Source organism: Elaeis guineensis, chromosome 3 (assembly GCF_000442705.2).
Source record: "Elaeis guineensis isolate ETL-2024a chromosome 3, EG11, whole genome shotgun sequence".
NCBI lineage: Eukaryota > Viridiplantae > Streptophyta > Magnoliopsida > Arecales > Arecaceae > Elaeis > Elaeis guineensis.
The window spans coordinates 109,692,947-109,716,189 of record NC_025995.2 but is presented as its reverse complement, the minus strand read 5'-3'; the positions used below and the strand labels follow the sequence as shown (position 1 = coordinate 109,716,189).

At 38.7% G+C, this 23,243-nt stretch overlaps 2 protein-coding genes across 2 annotated transcripts; both read left to right on the top strand.

The window, feature by feature from the left end:
• Nucleotides 1–2,987: 2,987 nt before the first annotated feature.
• On the top strand, nucleotides 2,988–4,333 carry LOC105041004 (uncharacterized). Its single transcript, XM_010917785.4, has one exon. The coding sequence runs from the start codon at nucleotides 3,149–3,151 to the stop codon at nucleotides 4,019–4,021; it is 873 nt and encodes a 290-aa protein (XP_010916087.1). The 5' UTR covers nucleotides 2,988–3,148; the 3' UTR covers nucleotides 4,022–4,333.
• Nucleotides 4,334–18,734: 14,401 nt separating this feature from the next.
• On the top strand, nucleotides 18,735–22,992 carry LOC140856318 (serine/threonine-protein phosphatase 7 long form homolog). Its single transcript, XM_073253426.1, has 7 exons — nucleotides 18,735–18,869; nucleotides 20,650–20,748; nucleotides 20,831–21,496; nucleotides 21,582–21,700; nucleotides 21,773–21,866; nucleotides 21,962–22,393; nucleotides 22,498–22,992. The coding sequence occupies exons 2-7, from the start codon at nucleotides 20,656–20,658 to the stop codon at nucleotides 22,990–22,992; spliced, it is 1,899 nt and encodes a 632-aa protein (XP_073109527.1). The 5' UTR covers nucleotides 18,735–18,869; nucleotides 20,650–20,655.
• Nucleotides 22,993–23,243: the final 251 nt, after the last annotated feature.

Sequence of the window (23,243 nt, the reverse complement as noted above, 5' to 3'; positions counted from 1 at the left end):
GTATAGCATAGTGTTGTAGCATGGTGGAGGAAATAGTAGTTATGTTAGCAATGGTAATGGTGATGGATGTGAGATAATAAACATACGATAGAGATGATAACAATGATGATAGTTGCCTAATGAAGATGGCGTCGACAATCATTGTGACATCAGTGATAATGGTTGTGAAGGAATCAGTTATATAATGGAGACAGTGATAATGGTAGTATTGATGTATCATCAACAGTAGTGACAGCAATGAGGGTAAAAATAATAGTGGTGGTGAGATAATATTGATGATGATAGTAAAAAATAGAAATTTCTTATTTTTTAAAGATATTGAAAACAAAATTTGTTAATATTACTTGTTCTAAAAATAATAAAAATAATTTTAAAAAATAAAAAATAAAAATAATTTATGATTTTTATCTTGATTCTATAATTAATTTTTAAATTAAAAATAAAAAATAAAAGCAATGCCAAATAACTCTAAAAGCTATCGAGTTCTATTTCATTTGCATATTCTACCTTCACCACTTCTTTTTCTCCTCGTCCTCCCACATGCCATGGGCTATGACTTCATCCTCTATTCTAATTAAGTTGGGACAAATCTCATAAAGAGAACTACATCTTGGCATCTCAATTAATTCTACCATTTGATAAAAAATATTTAGAAGTATAACGTTGAAGATCTCATCTTTATTAGGTGGCCATTTAATTCACTATTTTCACATACCACTTCCCATCATTTGAGAGCATTTGGGATGTCTTTTTCATGTGAAAGAATGATTAATTTTTTTTCATGATGTCGACCATTGGATTATATCTTGCACAGATCTTAAGATATTTTAACATTCTTCTACCATGTGCTTTCATAGATTTTGAAGTAATTATGGTGCGATTCAATCATTATTATTGCATAAAAAAAGATAAATTATTTTTTTGTGCAAAAGATACAACTCTCGATTTTTTTTGAAATATGATTGTTGGGGATCAGATGTTGCTTTATAATCTTACAACATGACATATGTCTGTAGAGAAACTAGTAGTGCTATAGATTGCATAACAACATATGTAGCCAACCATGTTGGAATTATTTTGTGGATTCAGATATATTTTTTTTTTTACGAATGTATTTATTTTTAGACTGATTTAATAAATCTGATTTAAAAAAGACCAGATCAAACCTTTGTGGAATAAAATTAGGATAATATGCAAAAGGAGAGTCGCGTCTACAAACTAAAGAAATCTGTTCGCTTGCAGCAGGCCTATTTCCCATGCATATACCTGCAGGTTACCATGATGCGGAATTTGTTTCCCCGCTTTTTTCTTAAATATATGAGAAGACCATCAACGTCGGGTTCGTCCGTGTGATAAGTCCTTATTATTGCACTGACATATAGGTCCAAGAATTTGATATCATTTCCGATGCGGTCGAGGTTGTCATGAATGGAATTAAGCGAACTTGATGGATTGAAACAAGTGTAATTTTTCAGTATCCTTTTTTTTTTAATAACTAAAAATAAAATTTATTTTTAAAACCCGGTAAAATATTCCAAGAAACATATCCATCATTTAGTAGCTCCATTAGACCAACCCCAAAATCGCATCACTAAATAGATGAATTAAGTGAATTTACTCTTCAATACTTTTATACATACAAATCTATCACACAGACAGGGAAACTAAAGTTTCATCAGAACCCCCTCTTTGTGACGGATGGAACTTACAAAAAAAAAGAGGAATGTTATATACCAGAAGCCGTGGGAGCATCAGAAGTAGGATTTGCGATACCGACGTAGATATGAGCTCAAGAGTTCATGAAAATATATAATATTAGGAAAATTCAGATTCAATAAAATAAAATTAAAGAACGAAATTCTCTGTGGTACTCAAAAAATATTGTAAAATACTGTATATAATTAGATGCGGTCCATCATAAAATGGACAATCATTTAAATTGTTCAAAAACTCTGAGGATTTATATATGTATATTTTTTAATTTTTTTAAATACATGCACATAAGAATGTGCGGCTGTCCATCTTAACATGGATGATATCCAATTATGTATAGCATTCTACGATAGTTTTTGAATACCGCAGAGAATCTGCATCCTAAAATTAATTACAGGATTCCCAAGTGTTTCAATACTGATAATTGAAAAGGAAGAAATAAATCTTCTTATCGAGTACCAGAGCACTCTGTAGCTTTGGCTAACAGTCCCCTGACTCCACTCCAAGTAGGCAAAACCATTAATCATTTAATAAAATTTCGTTGCAAACACATACATTCAAACAAGCATGCATGTACAAGCCAAGCCGCTTGCATGCACAATCTTCGGCACTGTGACAAACCAGTGCCCAAAAAAGGGAAACAGTTATACAAAAGGAGGACATGACACCAGCTGAACTATTTGAGGATCATCATAGTATCCTCCGGTGTACATCTCGAATCAACAGACGTGAGATGTCGGCCGACCAAATCACATGCACCGAGAGGGAGGACGTACATCCTCCTACCAACCATTGGACGTTGTAGTTGTCCTACCAACATCTACTTAACTCGCAAAAAATTACTCGGATCCGGATTGGCCCTTGGCTCGCTCTCCTCATCGTCAAAAAAATGTTCACCACCTGGCTGGTACGAAACACCGCAAGCCCATTCCCAATTTAATTTACGTTCCGACAAGAACTTCAATCACCGGCCGCCTCCCGTCCGTCCAGATGCGGACGACACGCCCCTCGCTCATCGGTCAGATGGGCGTCAATGCAGAAGGGCCGGTCTCTAGTATCGATTCTCGTTGCAACGTCCCCTGTTGCCTTCCCCTAAGGTACGTACATAACCTGCAAGCTAGCGCTCTCTCCCGCCCCCCATAAGCGACAACAGAACAGCCGCAGCCGTGTCCCAAAAGGCCATTGCCAGCCACAGGAGCAAAAGGATAAGCTCTAAATTGAGTTACCTACCGCTCGAAAGAAAATGGGAAGAAAAAATCGCAGAAAGTGATGGTAATGCTTTGGGAGGTGAATGATTGGCAGTAGGTGATGATCATTAGGTTGAAAAGACACTTTCTATTTGTACATGATAACTTGTCTATATACGAAGAGTTTTACACCAGACCCTTTGTTACTTAAACTAGAAGCAGTCTAAGTTTCGTTGAGTCTCGGGCAAATGGAGCATCCTCTTCTCCCAAAGGCTATCCCCACTCCCACCAACCATCCTCCTCCCATCATGGTCCCCAACTCCGCTGAAACCTTCGCCTCACCCTCCACCCTCACGCTCCTCATCCGTTTTGTTGCCTTCGTCAGCCTCGCCGCCGTCTCCGGTTGGGCAAACTACGAAGCCGCCAAAGGCTTCGAGATTACCATTCTCAGCGCTGACACGCACACCGTCGCCGGCCGCCGTTTCAACCTCATGTTCGTCTCCAACGGCCGAGCCGCCCGGCTCGTCCTCAACTCCAGCGACTTCATCGAGCGACTGCTCTACCCCAACGAGCTGTACCCCAAGAAGCCCGTCCGCCAAGTCACCCTTCAGCTGGCCGACCAGGACCTCCCTGAGGTCGTCGCGGTGAGCCCCGGCCGTGGCTCCGGTGACTTCATGATTCACGTCAGCCCTAGTCTCATGGCGCAGGCCGACGTAAAGATGTCGCTGGCCTCGGCGGTGCAACGGGCCATGGCTCAGGTGTGGCTCCGGAACGGGCAGGGCAGGGCCCCTCGATCGCTCCTGAATGCCATGATGGAGTACCTGACCATGGCGGCCCGTCTAGTGCATCCCTTGAACCACTATGATTTTTCCATCACACCCAGTACTTCGTGTTGGGATGACAGCAACTACTTCGACAATGCGCGGTTCTTGCAGTACTGTGAGGAAAGGAGGCGGGGATTCATTGCACGCTTGAACCGGGCCATGATGGATGACTGGAACGAGCTCATGGTGGACCGTGCACTAGGCCTGCAATCTCGACAGTTGTGCTCGGCCTATCTCTTGTTGGCACGCCAGCAAGGAGCCCCATCTGCTTCAGCGTCGTCTTTTTCCTTGATGTAAACCTGACCATGTGCGAGCACTGGAGTTGGCGAAAGAGGTGAAGCCAAGAGTTGCAGGCGATAAAGCTGACGCATAAAAAACATGGGGTGTTCTCAGCGACGATCACAAGTTTGTATGTGCTATGGGCCGTAGCTCCTCAAGTAGGTTTGACATCCGTAACGTCCTATAAATTATAATAGGTACTAGAATCACGTGGACTTATGAATATTATTTTACCACCTACCTCTACATCCCTAACTTGTGCTTCGTGTCGCACGTGATTCAGGTCCGTTTCTTCGCTTGTCGATTAGATGTGTCACTTTCGGGTCTTAATGGATGGTTTGCATGGTATCAACCATAGTTTGTTATACGAATTAACCAATACGTTTACCTAACGAGTTATCACGTTATAACGGCTCTCCACGTGAATCACCACTGGCCGTTATAAAGGTTATAATGGCCATTATTTATTTCAAACAACAGGTTTTAAATTTTTAATCTTAAAATAATTACGGAAATAACAGTTTTTAAAACAGAAAAAAATGTTTCTGTTAAACCGTGTTTTTTTTTCTCCCCCTTCTTCTTTCACAAAAGTCCGTGCTTAGCGCTTCTGGTGCCCACAAAAGTTGCATATCTTAGGTGGAAATTATGCGGGACAAGTCTCTATCGCCCGTTTGGATTGAACAAATGTGGCTATAGGTATGTTGACGTGGCCCTTTTTACATCACACCTTCAGGTTAAGCATAATGCTAAAAAATAAAAAAAATATTTTTCAAGCTTCATGCGCACACCTTGCATTATATTGATCTTTTTTTCTTTTTCTTTTTTTTTTTACAAGAGTAGAGAACTCATAGATGCTAAAGAAGGGAATGTTATCCCTTAATTGACACGAATGCTTTTCCTCCTTCCACGAAAGATTCTTCATGTATATTCTCCGTCAAATATTTCGTAGCCACCTAGTTTATTTATATATTATATTTGGTTTGTATGCCCTTAAAATCTGACTCCGGGGTCTCCGGCAAGTTCCGTACCTGTTCATTGATATACTAATAAAAAAAGAGAATAAAAAACTCAAAACTATAAGCATTGCACGAACATAGCTCACTCTGAGAACGCGCACTCACGTGAAACATGCAGCAATTTTTTTTTTTTTCTTTGGAGGCGGCCAGATACGCTGTCAGGATGTTTGATTCGTAATTAAAATTGGAATCAAAATTAAATATTATAAAAATAAAAATTAAAATAATTAAAATTTTAAAATATTTAATTTATGATCAAAATTAAAGTTAAAATAGATAATTTTTATTATTTTTATTTAGTTCATTTAAAGATAAAAATTGAAATGAAATATTATTTTGGATACATCTCTTATTTTAGATCAATAGATCGGTTTAAATCTCTGATTAATTATAGCAGTGGTCTAAACTTATCAAACTAATAAATTTAAATTTTTTTATTTATCAAAAAAAAAATCTAACTCCTCCCTATAAATAGAATAACTGTGGCTCACAACTTCTCTTTAAGTTAAAAAAAATGATAAATCCAGTCTCAAAATTTTTTTGAAAATATAAATTAAAATAAATTTTTATATAAAATTAAAAATTTTTAAATAAAAGATGAAATATTTTATATAATAAAATATAAAATATAAATAATTTTATAAAAATAAAAAAAATAAAATAAAAAAAAAGAGATGAAGGAAGGAAGGCACGCCCCCTCTCTGCACTTCTTCTTCTCCGCCGCAGACCCCCTTCCTCCCGCCACTATACCACCCTCACCACGGCCCCGTCCCATCGCCGTCTGCACGGCACCTACTATCCGCACTGCATCTGGCTTCATGTGACCATCAAATCCCTCCTCTCTTCCGGCTCCGGCACCACTAAATCTCCTCCCCTCCCCTGGCTTTAGCACCACTAAACCCCCTCGCCTCCTCTCCCTTCTCCAGTCCCGAGTGCCTCCCGCACCTCTCCCACCCCGTGCAACCACCCTCTGCATCCTCTTCCATCGCCGCAAGTCACCGTTGCAAGCCGGCCTCCTCTCTTTCCTCTTGTCGGTTCATCGTCGAGTTGGTCGCCGTCGGTCTTGCTTCTTTGTCGGCACCCACGAGCACGGCTCTCTCGAAGTCGATGGCACGATGGAGTTAGCAGTGATGGGGGTATGGAGAGAGGATATGGAAGGATCTGTTTCGATGTTTTTTTTTTAATTACTATTCCAATGGAATGAGATCTCAATCTACTAGAATGGGTTCGGATTGAATTGAAGAGGAATCGGATCATTTCCATTTCTTCTTAAAATTTAAAATAAAATAAAATTTTCTCCGATCAAGTTATTAAAAAAAATATTACTCACTTTTATTTCGATTTCAGTCCTCTACTTTTATTCGAAGCGTTCGCACTCACGTGAAACAAGCGTCCGTCCTCTTGGAGAAGCCCAAATACGACGGTTAAGGTCCCTGGATCTAGATGCCAGCCATTAGTTATTTACATTTAATAAAGAAAAGAAAGACCATCACAATTCACAGCGAGGATATGAAGCGGTAGTTCACGACAGAAATGACAGTTTGACCTTTAAATTGTCATAGTATTTTTCTAGCAGAGCTATAAAAACCGGACTGGATTGATTGGTTGTATTAAAAAAATTAGTGGAATAGACTCTTGACTATTTTTTTTTTTTGGTACAGGGCTCTTGGCTAATTTGATTTCTTTTTAACATCAGAAAATTGGTGACTTGGACAATCCAAATTAATTAGGTTAATCAATTCAGACAATCGTGCCAGAAAAATGTTTTAATCGATCCTAATATTCTAACCTCTTGTGAGTTAATATTCTGATTTGTCATATTATGATACTGTAGAGGTATATGTTAGAATTCTTTCATACACATTGCTATATTTCATAATCATTTTTTTCATTAAAAAATAGTTTTTTCTCTCTTTCATATATTTTGGATATTTTCAAAACTTTATAATCTGAATTAATTTAAAAACAGATCAACAAATTTTTAAATTAATTTAGAAAATTTTATGTTTGACACAAAACTAAAAAAGTGAGAACATTTTATTTATTTCTTTTGACATTTATAAGTTCACCAAAAACACATGCAAGCTCTATATCTTTTCTACACTACATAAATATTTAAAAAAAAAAAGATTAGGGATGACTTATGGTTATTTTCTTTTGGCTACACCTGTATATCTATGTGAGTTAAAATATGATATTCAAAATATTTTTATATTTATTAAATATTTCTAACTATAATACAGTCCGTCCGGTTGACCTGGTGAGCCGGAGCCTCGAAGGTCTCCGGTAATCCTCTTGTAGCTATGCTTACCGGTGATCTGACTTTAAACTTCTACAGCGAGCCGTGGACAGGTATTAACTCAAGGGTTGGTGGACGCAGCAAAAATTGTTCGGGCAGCACGTACAAAAGTTGCTCACGGGGTCCCAGGCTAGTCCACCGTAAAAATCGTTCAATGGGCCCATGGCTTACCAATTAACTTCACTTTGTCGTTTCTGCGTTTGGGTGACGGTTAGTTTCTGTTTCACTGTTTCTGCGAGGGACTAGTAGCTGGATAAAGTTGTTCAGTCCAGAGTTTCTATGACATATAACAGAAGCTTTGAAGCTCTCCCATTTCAACTCTTCTTTCGGTTTGGATTTTTTTTTTTTTCAATATGTTTCAATAAGGAGCAGATCTACCGTGTGCTACTCTTTGTTGATTCCCCTCTATCAATTGGAGTGAATTGATCGCTGGAGCCGGCCGGGCCCTATAGCGAAAAATTAGGCCTGATGTTTATTCCCAAGCCTAATCTAGCACAGACGTCGGGCCTCTATTTGTCATCCAAACTAGATCTGATCTTGAAAGATCCATCCCATGCTCGCCCGGTAGATCTGATATTAATATAATCAATAACATATGGTATAAAAATTTTATTAATATAAAATATAATTAGTTTACATATGTTGCTCCTGATCTCCCCACTTGAGATTGGTCGCTGAGGTGAAGATGGCTGAAATGAGACTGCTGTTGGAGCTTTGCCTGAATACCTGCAAGAAGTCCTCATCGGGGTATTCTTCGATGAAGACCCTCCGATGCTTTAGTTAGGAGAAGGAGAATAATGAGAAGGAGAGAGTAGGGAGTCGAGAGTTTACTTTGAAGGTCCTAGAGCCCTTTTATTTATAAGGAAGGAATTGGAGTCGTATCCGCTTTGGAGCCTTGATAATTTTTCGGATTTGTCGCGTAGATTGATTTGGATAAGATATTTTTCTTTTACGAAAGACTCGATTGCGGAGGAATTCTACTTTATCTGAAATTTCTCAATTTAGGAGAGGGAGAGATAGATCTGTCGGTGGAAAGCATAGCTCGGATACAGACGAGCTGAGATAGATCATCCAAGGTCGAGATCTTGGAGATCGTGGAGCACGTGTTGATCTCAGATGATGTTGAATAAATCGATCAAGAAGCTAAAATAGATTGTCTAAGACCGAGGTCCACGAGACCGCTACTGACTCAATGGGTTGTCCGGCAACCTTCATGTCTGTCATATATCTGTAATCCGACAAGCGTCCATTTTTCATAGATTTGCTGGAGCCAAGGATCACTACAAGAAAAATGATCTTTATCAATGGCTATTAGAGACAGCAATTTTGCTGTCGCTAATAATGCTTTTTATCAATGGTAAATGACAACCAATAATTATACCGTTGCAAAAAAAAAAAAATTAACGATAATATGTTTGGCTTTTAGCGATGGCAAGTTGCATCACTAATAAAAAATATATATATTTTTTTATTTTGACTGTAGAATTATTAGTGACGGAGTGATCTTATTAGCGACGCCTTTTTTCATTGCTAATAACCCCAAATTTTTTCTCCTTTTTTATTTCCCCACGTACCCTCATTTTCCCCACTCCTCTCTCATTTTCTGGGTTGCTTTCCCCATCGGTAATCGACCCCCTCCCCCCGATTTTCCCTTCCCCGAGCCTCCGACCCACCTCCTTAAGCCCCCGGCCTACCTCCCCCCGACCGCCTTCGGTCCCCCTTTTTCCCTTGCTGTCGGATTGGGCTTTTCCGAGCCTCCGACCATCTCCTCGAGCCTTCGGCCACCTTCTCGAGCTCGGAGCCCAGAGCCCTCAGCCCACCTCCCTAGGCCCCAACTGCCGTCTCCCAGCCTTGCACTGCCGTCCCCGCCTTGGATCCGGCATCTCCGCATCGGATCGAAGCTTTCTGAGCCCCACCCCTTTCTTCCTTGATGCTGCCGACCATGTCCTGGCACTGGCATCCCGCGGTCTGGCCTCCCCTCATCTTCTCGACCTCCCCTTTTGCTTCCCCACTGTCGTGCCCTGTCGGATCAGGCTTCCCCTTGTCGGATCGGACCTCCCTTCTTCTTCCCATACCGTGCCATCGGACCGTCGCCCCTGCCTCTCCCCTTCGGATGCCTAGCCGCCTGAGCACCATGCTGCTGACCTGCTGCCAGACTCGCACCGCCGTCGGAGCTGCCAGGTGATTTTTAGCGACGGCTTCATCGCCGTCGTTATAACCCGTTCTCATCTTTTTAAATTTTTAATATTTAAAATTATATTTATCTGATTAATTTTAAATTAATAATATTTAAATTTAAATATTATTAATTTAAATATTATTATTAATAAAATTATAAATAATATTATTTAAATTAATATTATTCTCGAAAGGTGGAACTATTTTGAGAAGCTCTCTGGCGAGAGTAGCCCAACTGCCTTCGACGATAGGGGTTTGAGGTTGGACTATGGTCGGACCGATTCTGGTCTACTCATCTACTTCGATGACGGTCGGAGTAACTCGACGATTGGACTCTAGGCTCTAGGCCCGACCCGAAGTCTGAAAAAAATTTTTGGACCGGACTTAAGGAGGGTTGTGGCCTGGCCCACCTCAGCCCATTTCTATCTTTATTTGTAATCCTGCTCGATATTTTGGAACCTCCAGGATGAAATTTGCCTGGATGCTATACTGGTGTGCTCGCACGGTCTAGTTGTTTGACATACTCTAAGTCCACATGCATGGGACGCGCATCTTGACCGTCCCTATTTGTAATGATGTCCTTTATTTAGAAACTTAGTATTTTAAAAATTTTAAAAATATTGCATTGCATATAACGATAGATCCATCTTTTAATTAATATATATATTTTACGGCATCCGTATATTTATATATTTTTATACAGATCGAAGAATTATGTTCATTGGTTAATTGACTATCCAATTTCAGAAAGAATAACATAGAGAAGGACCGTAGACCCCCATGTCTTAGTGGTATGGAAGTGTTTCAGAGAATATCCCAAATAGATGAAGTCCAGTTTGGCATACTATTTGATAAGCAAAAATCTTGAAGGTTTGGTGGAACTCATAACTGGATGAAGTGTAGTATCTTCTGAAAATTACTGTACTGGTCAATCAATTTAATCCGTCATAATCTTGACGTCATGTACATTGAAAAAAATATTTTCGATAATATTTGGTACACTGTTATTTGACATATGAAGCTAAGATAGGGGGACCAGTGCAATACAGATGGATGTATCCATTTGAAAGATACATTTACAGTCTCAAAAAGAAAGTGAAAAATAAAGCCAGAGTCAAACATGGATCTATGGCATGGGCTTATTAAAATCAAACATGGATCAAAAGCATATGTCAATGATCCCTTTGTGCTAGCCTATTAAGCTTTTCAAGTATATTATACTCCTTTTCTATCAAGGAAGAGAGGAAGGAAAGATTGATGGGCAGTATGTAAGGTTAAGTCTCAAGCCATTCATTATGAGCTCGAAGAAGAAGAAGAGCTTCATTTACTAGAATACTTTTGGGAGGATGAAATATTAAGAGTTCATCAGCATTTAATAGATGTAGAGTTGGATATTCCAGAAATTCTCCTACATAAAGGCCAACATGAGGAGGTAGATCATATTGAGTTTGTTTTTAAAGAGTATCCTATTTAAGAAGGTGAAGAAGAGGAAGAAGAGAAAGAAGTGGAAGAAGAGGAGGAAGTGAAAGAATCAGACGAAGAATTCGAGGAGTACCAAACATCTAAAGAGGCCGATGAATAGTGCTTCTCACTTGTGATGAACTTCTGACTTTTTGACTTATTTTAAATATTTGTCTTGAATTACCACCCATCTGAAGGATACCAAACATCTAAATACTTGTCTTGCATCATTTTAAATAGATAGTATCAGATGCAGTGGAAGTCGAATTGACTTTTATGTCCCTATATTCTTATGGTTGCCTTCTAAAGGATGGAAGTCGACTTTATTCATATATATCCGATTAGATTTTATGAACATATATAACTTTTTTGATGTTGTCCTTGATCTGTGGTAGATGGCTTTTCGAGATCGATGCCGTCATAGCCAAGAAGAGAGCTCTTATGTAGCTAGCTCGCATGGTTTTGCAGCATACATATCATGCGATAAATTTTGATACTTTAGATATTCTCTTTTATATTATTTTATTTTTTATTATCTAATATAATATTTTTTATGATATCTTGATACTTTCAGATTTAGAAGACATGGGGTCACCGGTAACCCCATACTCACATGGAGCAGCGTTCGACTCTCAGAGTCAGCAACGTGGTAGAGGATCTATCCGGCTCGTGGCACCTCCAACTCGATTGGAGGATAAAGAGCTCGTCCACATTCAAAATTGCATGTAAGTACTATATATCTTTACCGAATATGTTTAAACTTTAGCCATTTTAGAGTCCAACATTTATTGTTCAAAATAAATTTTACAATACATTTATAGAGCCTGGGGTACGTCGTGTGGTTATCGACATTATTCGATGATTGATGTCAGAGCCAGTGAACAAGTTCTCCAGTTGGCCATCGGGGGCTCATGATGCAGCTTGAAAGATGTTCCTGATAAGTTAAAGATGTTTAATGTTTAAATTCATGGTAGATTTATATTCTATTTATTAATATATGGTTGTTTCTACTATAGGGTACCATCGATTCGAGACTCTTCAGGATGAGGAATCTGATCATTAGACCTTCGAAGAGGTGGTCACGTGGAGGTTCTAGGATGGACTGTACAACCTTCGACAGTCTGCCATAGAGTACTTCAGTTCTAAGCCACCATCGGACTGAAAGTCTTACACAGATCACTGGATGCGGACGGATATATGGGAGGCCTTTTACGATCAGTGGAGTACTCTGATAGCCAGCAGAGGGCACGGTAGAATCAATCCATCCAGCAGCATTTGATTAAGCAAATTGGTGGCTTCATTGGCACACATATTATGATCGATAGATCGATAAAAATTCTATACTTAAATTAATTTTATATTAAATTAATCATATATATTTTTTAATTAATTTAATTTTATTATTTATTTATTATAGATACGGCAGCTGGGTCATGCACCAGGGTAGTTGCAGATATGGGAGGCCACATACCAGTCTAGGAGGACTGATGATTACTTAGATCTTCGATCTCGATAAGATCGCGGTAACAACTTAAAATATTATTCATTAAGTTTTTATATATATTGATATATATGCACTAATGAATTTCTAAACTGTATAGATAAAATATACGAAGTATCTCGTATCGCGGCACGGTGAGGATCCATCCTCTCAGCCCTTCCTTGACTTCGATGGATGGCTCAGGGCCATCAGAGGGGTGAGTAAGAGCTGGATCATAGGATTCAACCACAGCTTCGATCCTCCTACAGCTCGATACTCCTCTCAGGGCTTGACGACCTAGATGTGTGTTGATGCACATATGGAAGAGGTCGTACAGAGGCTTTGGAGCTAGCAATCTCAGAGTTTTTGAGACGTCGTCCGCGATACGGTTATTAAAATTCTTCGAGACCTATATTTGCATAATCAACTGGGCTCATTGTTACGGCCATCATAACAGGTAAGTCTAATAATAATAATTTTTATTTATTTTAAATTTTTATATTTAGAAGCTTCACATGTTTAGGTTTAAGTCAAAAAAAGAGATATAAGGAGTAAAAATTTAATCTAACCATCCAAATGATAGACCAGAAGTGTTTATAGCTCTATATCATCGAATAGAACATATAGAAATAATCTATTCAAGAATCGAAGTAGTATATTGAAATATACATCTTCATATCGATATATATATTTTTGTATTAAAATATTAATAATATTTTATTTTTTTTATTATAAGATATTGAGATATCCGACTCTCATCTACTAGCTACTGGAGAGGACGTACAGAAGTAGGAAGAGGATGAGGAGGATGATGAGGAGGATCTTATATGATTTTTTTTTGATATGTATGTAATTTTGATACTTGTAAAGTAGTATAAATTTATAAAATTATATAATTTATATTTTTAATATAATATAATTAATTTTATATTTATGATTGTGTTAAATAATTGTTATTGTATTTATAATAGATTTTAAAAAATATTATTACTTATTATGTGATTAAAATAGATTTTAAAATATTTAATTATAATTTTTTAAAAAAAAATTAAAAACTATTAGCGATGGTATTAGCAACGGCATTTGCTGTCGCTAATAAATTTTTAAAATTTTTATTTTTGTTGGGGTTTTAGCGATGGTAGTATGTTGTTGCTAATAGTCTTTTTTTATAGTAGATGGTAGGCCGAAGTATAAATCCACAATAATATATATACATGTATGCATGCATGTATACATGTATGTATATCTCGAATGGGGTTGGGTCGATTTTTAATTTTACCTGATAATTTTTAGATCAATCCTTTTCTTGGTACATACCTGTTGTATGGACCTATAGCATTTACTATAGTACTTCTTTAATAATATTTTATTATAAAAAATATTTAAGACATTATCTTACCATCATTTTTTATATTTTATTATTTTTTAAAATAATATTTTATTATTTTTTAATCCTCCTCCTCCTTCTTTATAGTTTTTTCTTATCGCCGCCAATCTCCCCTCACTTGCCTCCTCACCGTCCGCCTTCCTGCCGCCGCAAGCTGCTCCCCATCCTCCTCCTCCATCGCTTGGGCCCTCCACTGCAGCCACCCTCTTTCCTTTTCTTCCACCCACTTTTTTGGTGCTCGGGCTTGCCAGCTTACGTCCTCCTCCTCCTTTGTCCACTTATCGATCGCTCGGGCCCTCCGCCACAGCCACTCCATTTCTTCCTCCTCCTCCGCCCACCTCTCAGCCAATCGAACCCATTGCTCGCTTCTCCACCTCCTTTCCCCTTCCATTGCTTGAGCCCCCCCACCACTTCCTCCTCCTCCGGCGCTCACCTTCCTGTAGCCACATGTGCCCCTCTTCTTCCTCTTCTTCCATTTCTCGAACCCACCGCCTACCTCTCTGCCACCACACATCGACCCTAATGGGAAGGGTAGTGCTTTGTTGAGAGAGAGGAAGAAAAAATAAGGCATGGGGGGTGGTGGGAGGAAGGGATGCGACTTCCAAAATACCCCACTAGCTTTTTAATTTTCATATTATATTTGAACTTTGAGTTATTTACCACACTAGTCAAGCACATAATTAGTTAAAATTGGTTGATGATCAATAGATCAGTACTATCCATCTAAAAATGGATGGCTAGGAAAAAATAATAGTAAAATGATTAGGTCTGTAAATAAGTCGGGTCGGATCAGGTTTTGAGTAATCTCGACCCAATTCGATTTCTTGATCGGATCTTGATATTGAACCCATATCCATCCTGATAAAAAATTAGATTAGAACGGATCTGTGGCCAAATTTATTGACCCATTGGATCATTCAGATCGGGTCAGATCCATATATAACCCGACCTCAATCTATGAGATGCGGATCCGATTCGGGTCGGATCAGGTTACGGGTTTAATTTATTTGAAACCTATCATCAGTGAATACTAATGCTGCATGACAATTAAGAAATGTCTCTTTTATTTTTTTTCCTCCAATCCTCCAACTGTAGCTTCTAATAATTAATTGTATTGGATAGCAAAGGGAAACAAGTGATTTTTGAAAAGCGTTAAGATTCCAGAAATCCACACAACCGAAAAAAAGTAAAAAAAAATAAATTTTATATAATAATATAATTGTTCCAATCTAAAACATCATACAAGAAAAATATTTGTACATGATTAAAAATGAGACTGCATATACTGTGGCTGACATTTTCTTAAAGTCAACAAAACAAAGTTGGAATTCAAGAAGCCCTCTTGCTTTTGTACCTCATGGTACAGTAAACATAAACCAAAAGATTTAAAAAATTGAGTCCAGCAAAAAGCCAGAAGAAGTAATCGAGATGCCCTTCATTTAAGTTATCAAAAATTTATCTAGTCTTTCCTCCTCGGGTTGTTATAGATGTTACAACAGTCAGAATAAAAGAACTGAAGGGTTTGAAAATTTTTTAATTTTGAACATTTTTAGTTTGAAAATCAGATGGAGAAGATCGAATGGTTTGAAAAATTTTGATCCAAGTCCAATCCCCTATTTGGGTGAGTCACTCTAACTGGGTTCGGATCCTATATTTGGATCCGGATCGGGTCGAGTCGGGTCGGATCATGTATCTTAAGATTCAAATTAACCTAAAAGTCTCCACGGATCTGATCGGATCGGGTCCAAATTCAAAAAATCCAGACCCGACTCAGAAAAGAGAATGGCTCCAATTTTTGAATTCGATCTGACTCTATGGATCTTTTAAATGAGTTTGGATCGGATCGAATTATGGATCAATCCAACCTATTTGCAGCTTTAAAAATGACCGAAAGAAATTTTGAAGCACCGCAGCAAAACCCATGGGCCTATTGTTAGTATCCAGACCCACCAAATTTTAAGTTGGACCGGATAAGATGGGCAAGCCATCTACTTGAGACCAATCGTTCATATATTTAATATTTTTTTAATATCTCAGACGAAGATTTTCTTTTCTTCCCGAGTTCACCGGGCGCACCAAACGTATGAAGAAACAGGTGCATCACATTTACACCCGCGTTATACTAGTACCTCTATACTTCATGACTTATTCCAGCTTGATCATCCAGCATGCAATGCTGCCTTCTATGGGAACGTGGTAGAGTCCTACTCAATACTCCAGCCTCACCATCTATGCGTTTGAACAAAACACGAGGCATGCCACCCCTGCTTTTGCCCCGAAACAAGTCATGTGATCTTTGAGTTCTTTTCCCAAATAATACGAAAAAAAAACTTTTTTACCAAAATATATCAAAACGAAACTTATTTACCAAACTAATGCAAAAGGAAAAAACGCCATTTTGAATGGCGTTTTTTCCCCTTCCACGTCAGCCCCTATTTCCACGCTGGCATCGCCCGAAGGAAAAAAAAAAAAAACATCAAAAAACGCCATATCAAATGGCGTCTTTAAAAACGCCATTTTGAATGGCGTTTTTAAAAACGCCATTCAAAATGGCGTTTTTCAATTTTCCCACCGGAAAAAATCGTGGGAAAATAGAAAATTTTGTTTTTTAAACTTTGGAATTAGTAAATAAATTAAAAAATTAATTTGGATTGAAATTTAAAATATAAAGATTTTAATTTGTAATTAATTTAAAAAAGCATAAGAAAAAAAAAATTATTATAGAAAATAAAAAAAAGAGAAAGAAATATGAAAGAAATAAAAATTTGAAATTTAATTGAAAAACATCATTCGAAATATTTATCTTAAAAAATTTTTTAAAAAAAATTTGAAGTAATCAAAGAAAAAGAATTTTAATTAAAAATTAAAAAAAAAATAAATTTTAAAGATTAATTGAAATAAAAATATTATTTCAAATTACTTTCCGAAATTAGAAATTAATTTTTTTAAAAAAATTAAAAAAATTTGTAAAAATAGGGTTAAAAAATTTTATAAAAACATAAAGAATTGAAAAAAATAGAAATTATAATTGTAATTGAAGAACAAAGTTTATATTTTTAATTTTAAGAAATAAGAATTATAATTATAAATAAAATTAAAAATTATATTTTAAATAACTAAATTAATTTAAATATAAAACGCCATTTTGAATGGAAAATTAGAAAATTTTGTTTTTTAAAATTTGAAATTAGTAAATAAATTAAAATTTTAATTTTGATTGAAATTTAAAATATAAAGATTTGAATTTGTAATTCATTAGAAAAATTAATTTAGATTTTTTATTTCAAATTTTTTTTAAAAGATGTCAAAAAAAATCTTAAGAAATAAAAAAAAAATTATCATAGAAAATAAAAAAAAGGAGAGAAAGAAATATGAAAAAAATAAAAATATTATTTCAAATTACTTTCGAAAATTAAAATTAATTTATTTTAAAAAGATTCAAAAAATTTTTAAAAAGAGGGTTAAAAATTTTTATAAAAACATAAAGAATTGAAAGAAATAGAAATTATAATTGAAATTGAAGAACAAAGTTTATAATTTTTAATTTTAAAAAATAAGAAATATAATTGTAAATAAAATTAAAAATTTTATTTTAAATAACTAAATAAATTTAAATATAAATTTTTAAAGTATTTTTTAAATAAAAGAAAAAAAATACTAATAGAATATAAAAAAGATAAAAATGGAAAAAAATTAAAATTAAAATTTAAAAATATAGAAATTATAAAGTAGATTAGAAAAAATATATCATAAAATAATAAAATTAAATTGAATTAATTACAATTTTTTTGTTAGGGTATTTTATAAATGTGACTTAAAAAAAGTAAATTTGAAATAAATTTTGATAAAAAAATACATTAAAAAGTTAAAAAATTATGAAAAGTTAAAAAAGTTGAAAAGTGAAAATTTTTAAAAAGTCAACAAAAATAACAATTATAAATTTATAACCAAAAAAAAAAATTAATGTTTAATTGAAATAAAAATATTTTTTAAATATATTTTATAAGAATAAAATTAATTTAATTAAAATAATTTTCAAATAAAATTTAAAAATGACCTAAAAAAATTTCATAAAAAGATAAAGAATTGAAAAAAATAAAAATTTTTAAATAATCAAAGAACAAGCATTATAATTCAAAATTTAAAAGAAATAAAATTTTAAATATTAATTGAAATAAATATATTATTTCAAATTACTTTCGGAAATTTAAAAGTAAATTTATTAAAAAGATTCAAAATTTTTTTAAAAATAGGGTTAAAAAATTTTATAAAAATATAAAGAATTGAAAAAAAATAGAAATTATAATTGTAATTGAAGAACAAAGTTTATAATTTTTAATTTTAATAAATAAGAATTATAATTGTAAATGAAATTAAAAATTATATTTTAAATAACAAAATTAATTTAAATATAAATTTTTAAAAATTATTTTAAATAAAAGAAAAAGAAATACTAGTAGAATATAAAAAAGATAAAAATAAAAAAAAATAAAAATTAAAATTTAAAAATATAGAAATTATAAATTAGATTAGAAAAAATATATCATAAAAGAATAAAATAAAATTAAATTAATTACATTTTCTTTGTTAGGATATTTTATCAATGTGACTTAAAAAAATAAGAAATAAAAATTAAAATTGTAATTGAAATTAAAAATAATATTTTAATTAATAAATTAAATTAAACATTATTATTTAAAAAAATAATTTAAATGAAGAAAAAAAAATGGGTGGAAAAATTAAATTTTAATTTGAATTAAAATTTGATAAAAAAAAAATACAGTGTAAAGTTAAAAATTGAGAAAAAATATGGAATAAGATATTTATAAAAAAATATTTTTTTAATTAAAAGAAATAAAAAAAAAAGGGGGGAAAACGCCATAGAGAATGGCGTTTTCCCCTCCCAGATCCCTTTTCCCCTCTCCTTCTTCCTTCTCCCTTCTCCTTCTCCTCTTCTCCCTTCTCCCTTCTCCCTTCTTGATCTTCTCCGGCGTCTCTCCGACGGCACGGCGGCACGGCGGCACGGCGGCGAGGTCTCGGCGGCGGTGAGTTCTTCCTGCCTCTCTCTCCATCTTCCTCTTTCTCTCTCCCTCTTCCCCTCTCTCTCTTTCTCTCATCCTGGTGGCGGGGCCCGCGTCCCGGCGGCGGGCCGCGCGTCCCGGCGGCGGGCCGCGCGTCCCGGCGGCGGGCCGCGCGTCCCGGCGGCGGGCCGCGCGTCCCGGCGGCGGGCCGCGCGTCCCGGCGGTGGCTCCCGGCCCCCTCTCCTCTCTCTCTTCCTCTCTCTCTCTCTCTTCCTCTCTCTCTCCCTTCTCCGTGGCCGCCGGCCACAGACTGGCGGCGGCGGGCCGCGCGTCCCGGCGGCGGGCCGCAGGCCCCGGCTGTGGGTCCCGCGTCCCGGCGGTGGCCCCGGCCCCCTCCTCTCTCTCTTCCTCTCTTCCTCTCTCTCTCTCCCTTCTCCTTGGCCGCCGGCCACAGACGGCCGGCGGCGGGCCGCGCGTCCCGGCGGCGGGCCGCGCGTCCCGACGGCGGGTCCCGCGTCCCGGGGGCGGGTCCCGCGTCCCGGCGGTGGCCCCCGGCCCCCTCCTCTCTCTCTTCCTCTCTCTCTCTCTTCCTCTCTCTCTCTCCCTTCTCCTTGGCCGCCGGCCACAGACGGCCGGCGGCGGGCCGCGCGTCCCGGCGGCGGGTCCCGCGTCCTGGCGGCGGGTCCCGCGTCCCGGCGGTGGCCCCCGGCCCCCTTCTCTCTCTCTCTCTCTCTTCCTCTCTCTCTCCCTTCTCCTTGGCCGCCGCCCACAGTCGGCCGGCGGCGGGCCGCGCGTCCCGGCTGCGGGCCGCGCGTCCCGGCGGCGGGCCGCGCGTCTCGGCGGTGGCCCCCGGCCCCCTCCTCTCTCTCTCTTCCTCTCTCCCTCTCTTCTCCTTGGCCGCCGGCCGTCTGGGCCGCGCGTCCCGGCGGTGGCCCCCGGCTCCCTCCTCTCTCTCTTCTTCTCTCTCTCCCTTCTCCGTGGCCGCCGGCCACATACCGCCGGCGGCGGGCCGCGCTCCCCGGCGGCGGGTCCCGCGTCCCGGCGGTGGTCCCCGGCCCCCTCCTCTCTCTTCCTCTCTCTCTCTTCCTCTCTCTCTCTCCCTTCTTCTTGGCCGCCGGCCACAGACTCCCGGCGGCGGGCCCCGCGTCCCGGCGGCGGGTCCCGCGTCCCGCGTCCCGGCGGTGGCCCCCGGCCCCCTCCTTTCTCTCTCTCTCTTCCTCTCTCTCTCCCTTCTCCTTGGCCGCCGGCCACAGACGGCCGGCGGCGGGCCCCGCATCCCGGCGGCGGGCCCCGCGTCCCGGCGGTGGCCTCCGGCCCCCTCCTCTCTCTCTCTCCCTTCTCCTTGGCCGCCGGCCACAGACGGCCGGCGGCGGGCCGCTCGTCCCGGCGGCGGGTCCCGCATCCTGGCGACCGGTCCCGCGTCCCGGCGGTGGCCCCCGGTCCCCTTCTCTCTCTCTTCCTCTCTCTCTCCCTTCTCCTTGGCCGCCGCCCACAGTCGGCCGGCGGTGGACCGAGGCCCCCTCCTCTCTCTCTTCCTCTCTCTCTCCCTTCTCCTTGGCCGCCGGCCACAGACGGTCGGCGGCGGGCCATTCTTCCCGGCGGCGAGCCACGCATCCCGATGGTGGGCCCGGCCCCAGCCCCGGTGGCCAGGGCGGGATTGTATTTGAATTTTCGTGTTTAATATGTTGGGATGAACTGAATTTTGTGTTTAAGTTGTATTGTGTGATAATATTGTATTTAAAAAAAAATTAAAATATATTATCTATTTTTTTTAATACATCTGTGATAATATTGCTTGAGACAGCGTATTATGGCTTACGATCCACGATATCCCGGTCCCCGAGACAGCAGCATTCTTACATTGCAGGAGCACCATCGATCACAGACTATTTTAGATGGCGGCGTAAGCATTACAATCTTATTTACTTTTTAAATTTTTATTTTAAAAATCATGTACGATATCTAATTAGTATATTTTCTTGCAGGAGTCCAGACATCTTCGTCTACGACGATCCGATGCAGATTTCTGGAGGACAGAGGATATCCCAGATAGAGTGTTAGATTATTTACGATATCTGGGATTTTATGGAGTATATCGGATCGGTCGTATACAGATGGATGTTGGTCTTATTACTGCTATGCTTGAGAGATGGCGTCCAGAGACACACACATTTCATCTTCCATTTGGTGAGGCGACCATCAGTTTACAGGATGTCAGCATCCTTACTGGACTACCAGTTGATGGAGATCCAGTTACCGGAGTTGATCCCACACTTTCCATTCCGGAGTGGCAGGCTTTGTGCTTGCGGTTGTTAGGGTTTGAGCCCGACGCACATTTTTTTGATCATTCACGACTCAGGATTGAGTGTTTAGATGATCGTTATCGTCATTTTCATATTGCGGATGATGCACCAGAGGAGATGGTGCAGCAGTATGTTAGGGGTCAGGTGCTGCGATTGTTAGGTGGTGTCTTGTTACCTGATACTTCATCGAATAAGATGAAGTTGATGTTTTTGCCATTATTAGAGGATTTAGATTTCGCTCGTCGACTCAGTTGGGGCAGTGCAGTACTAGCTTGTCTATACCGAGCTATGTGTCGGGGTTCCTATGCTGATCAGAGCGAGATTGGCGGTTATCTTGTATTATTACAGGTACGTGAATTAAAATTTTTAATTTTTAATATTTAATTATATTTTACATTCGATATATCATTTATTTAATTTTTAAATTTTGCAGATTTGGGTATGGGAGCGTATGCCGACTATCAGTCCATTACGACGACAGTTGCTTGAGATGCCATCAGAGCAGCAGGATCCTGATGTTCCATTCAGACTAGACGGACCATTAGGATACAGGTATCGAAATATTTTTTTTTATTTAAATTTTATTATTTTAAATTTATTTAATATTAGTACACTGTGAAACAGATGGAACGTTGCATTCAACGTTCATCACGTATCGACAAGAGTGGCACGGGTTTATAGATGCCAGTTGGATACATTAGTTGATACATCTAGACGGGTAAATTTTGAATTTTTTACAAATATCAATTTACAGTATTCATAATCTATTATAATTTTATATTAATTTTTTTTATTTTAATTATATTATATCAGTTTTTGTGGAAGCCATATACAGATGGGATATTGGCTATACTGCCGCAGATGTGTACAGTTGGACACGACATATGGACTGCTAGGGTGCCACTTATTTGTTTTGATGTGGTAGAGTGGCATCTTCCCGATCGTGTCCTGCGGCAGTTTGGTCAGACTCAGGACATTCCAGAGCAGTTTGATACCAGCCAGGGACTTCATCGTATTGATCGACGAGGGAGAGCTCGTATCGACTGGCGTATCAGACATGCACAGTACATCGATATTTGGGATGCACGTCGAGATCACATTGTTCATGGTGATCCTATTTTGAGAGGCCGTTCATATACTGATGACTACATGGCTTGGTTTTTTAGCATTACGGTGCGAGTCATTGGACAGTCTCAGTATGCAGTTTCTGGATACGAGGGCGAGAGTTCTACTGTACGTCTTTTGGTAAGATTACGAAAATTATTTCATGTTATTTGTGTTATATTTTTGTTTTATATTGTACACTATACTGATTGTTTTATACTAACAGTTCTATTTTTATTTTATAGACTGATTCTGTGTCGGATCTTGTGTTGGACACTCGTCGTGCTTTATCTACGACTGATGAGGACGAGCGGATTCAGATACTGCGGGAGATGGAGAGAACAGGTTCCGGAGCATTGGAGGCGATTGGTGTTGATCCACATACCTGTGCGCCTTGGTATGGAGCAGTTCGGGCGCCAGATATGAGTTATACGCCGTCACCATATGCTTCACATATGCCATCACCGCATATTCCGCATATGTCATCATTCGATGCTGCACAGATGCCACCGCCTTTTCATCCACAGATGGCAGCGTCTTCTTCGTCCTACATCCCCCAGATGCCATCACCGGGTACCAGTTGGCCACATGAGTATGATACTTTTTTTTCAGGTCCATCCGTGTATCCAGATGAGAGAGTTGAACGGGTCTCTCAGTCCGTAGATGATCCGACAGCATCAGTTATTCCTGAGCAGCATGATCAGCAGATCTCCTCTACTGATTTGGAATGGCGTTTTTAAAAGCGCCATTCCGAATGGCGTTTCTTCCTTTTTTTTTTTTTTTTTGGACGATGCCACCGTGGAAATGGGGAGTGACGTGGCGGGGGGAAAAACGCCATTCAAAATGGCGTTTTTCCCTCTCACATCACTTTGGTAAATAAGTTTGGTTTGAATATATTTTGGTAAAAAAGTTTTTTTTTTGTATTATTCGGGAAAAGAGCTCTGTGATCTTTAGTCCGGCGAAAAAAAAGGGGAGCCGAAGCAGCGAGCTC

Coding starts and splice junctions, on each gene's coding strand:
- LOC105041004 (XM_010917785.4), top strand. CDS start 3,149: ATGGAGCATCCTCTTCTCCCAAAGGCTATCCCCACTCCCACCAACCAT.
- LOC140856318 (XM_073253426.1), top strand. CDS start 20,656: ATGGCTTACGATCCACGATATCCCGGTCCCCGAGACAGCAGCATTCTT. Junction 20,749..20,830: donor AGACTATTTTAGATGGCGGC/GTAAGCATTACA, acceptor ATTTTCTTGCAG/GAGTCCAGACATCTTCGTCT. Junction 21,867..21,961: donor TAGTTGATACATCTAGACGG/GTAAATTTTGAA, acceptor ATATTATATCAG/TTTTTGTGGAAGCCATATAC.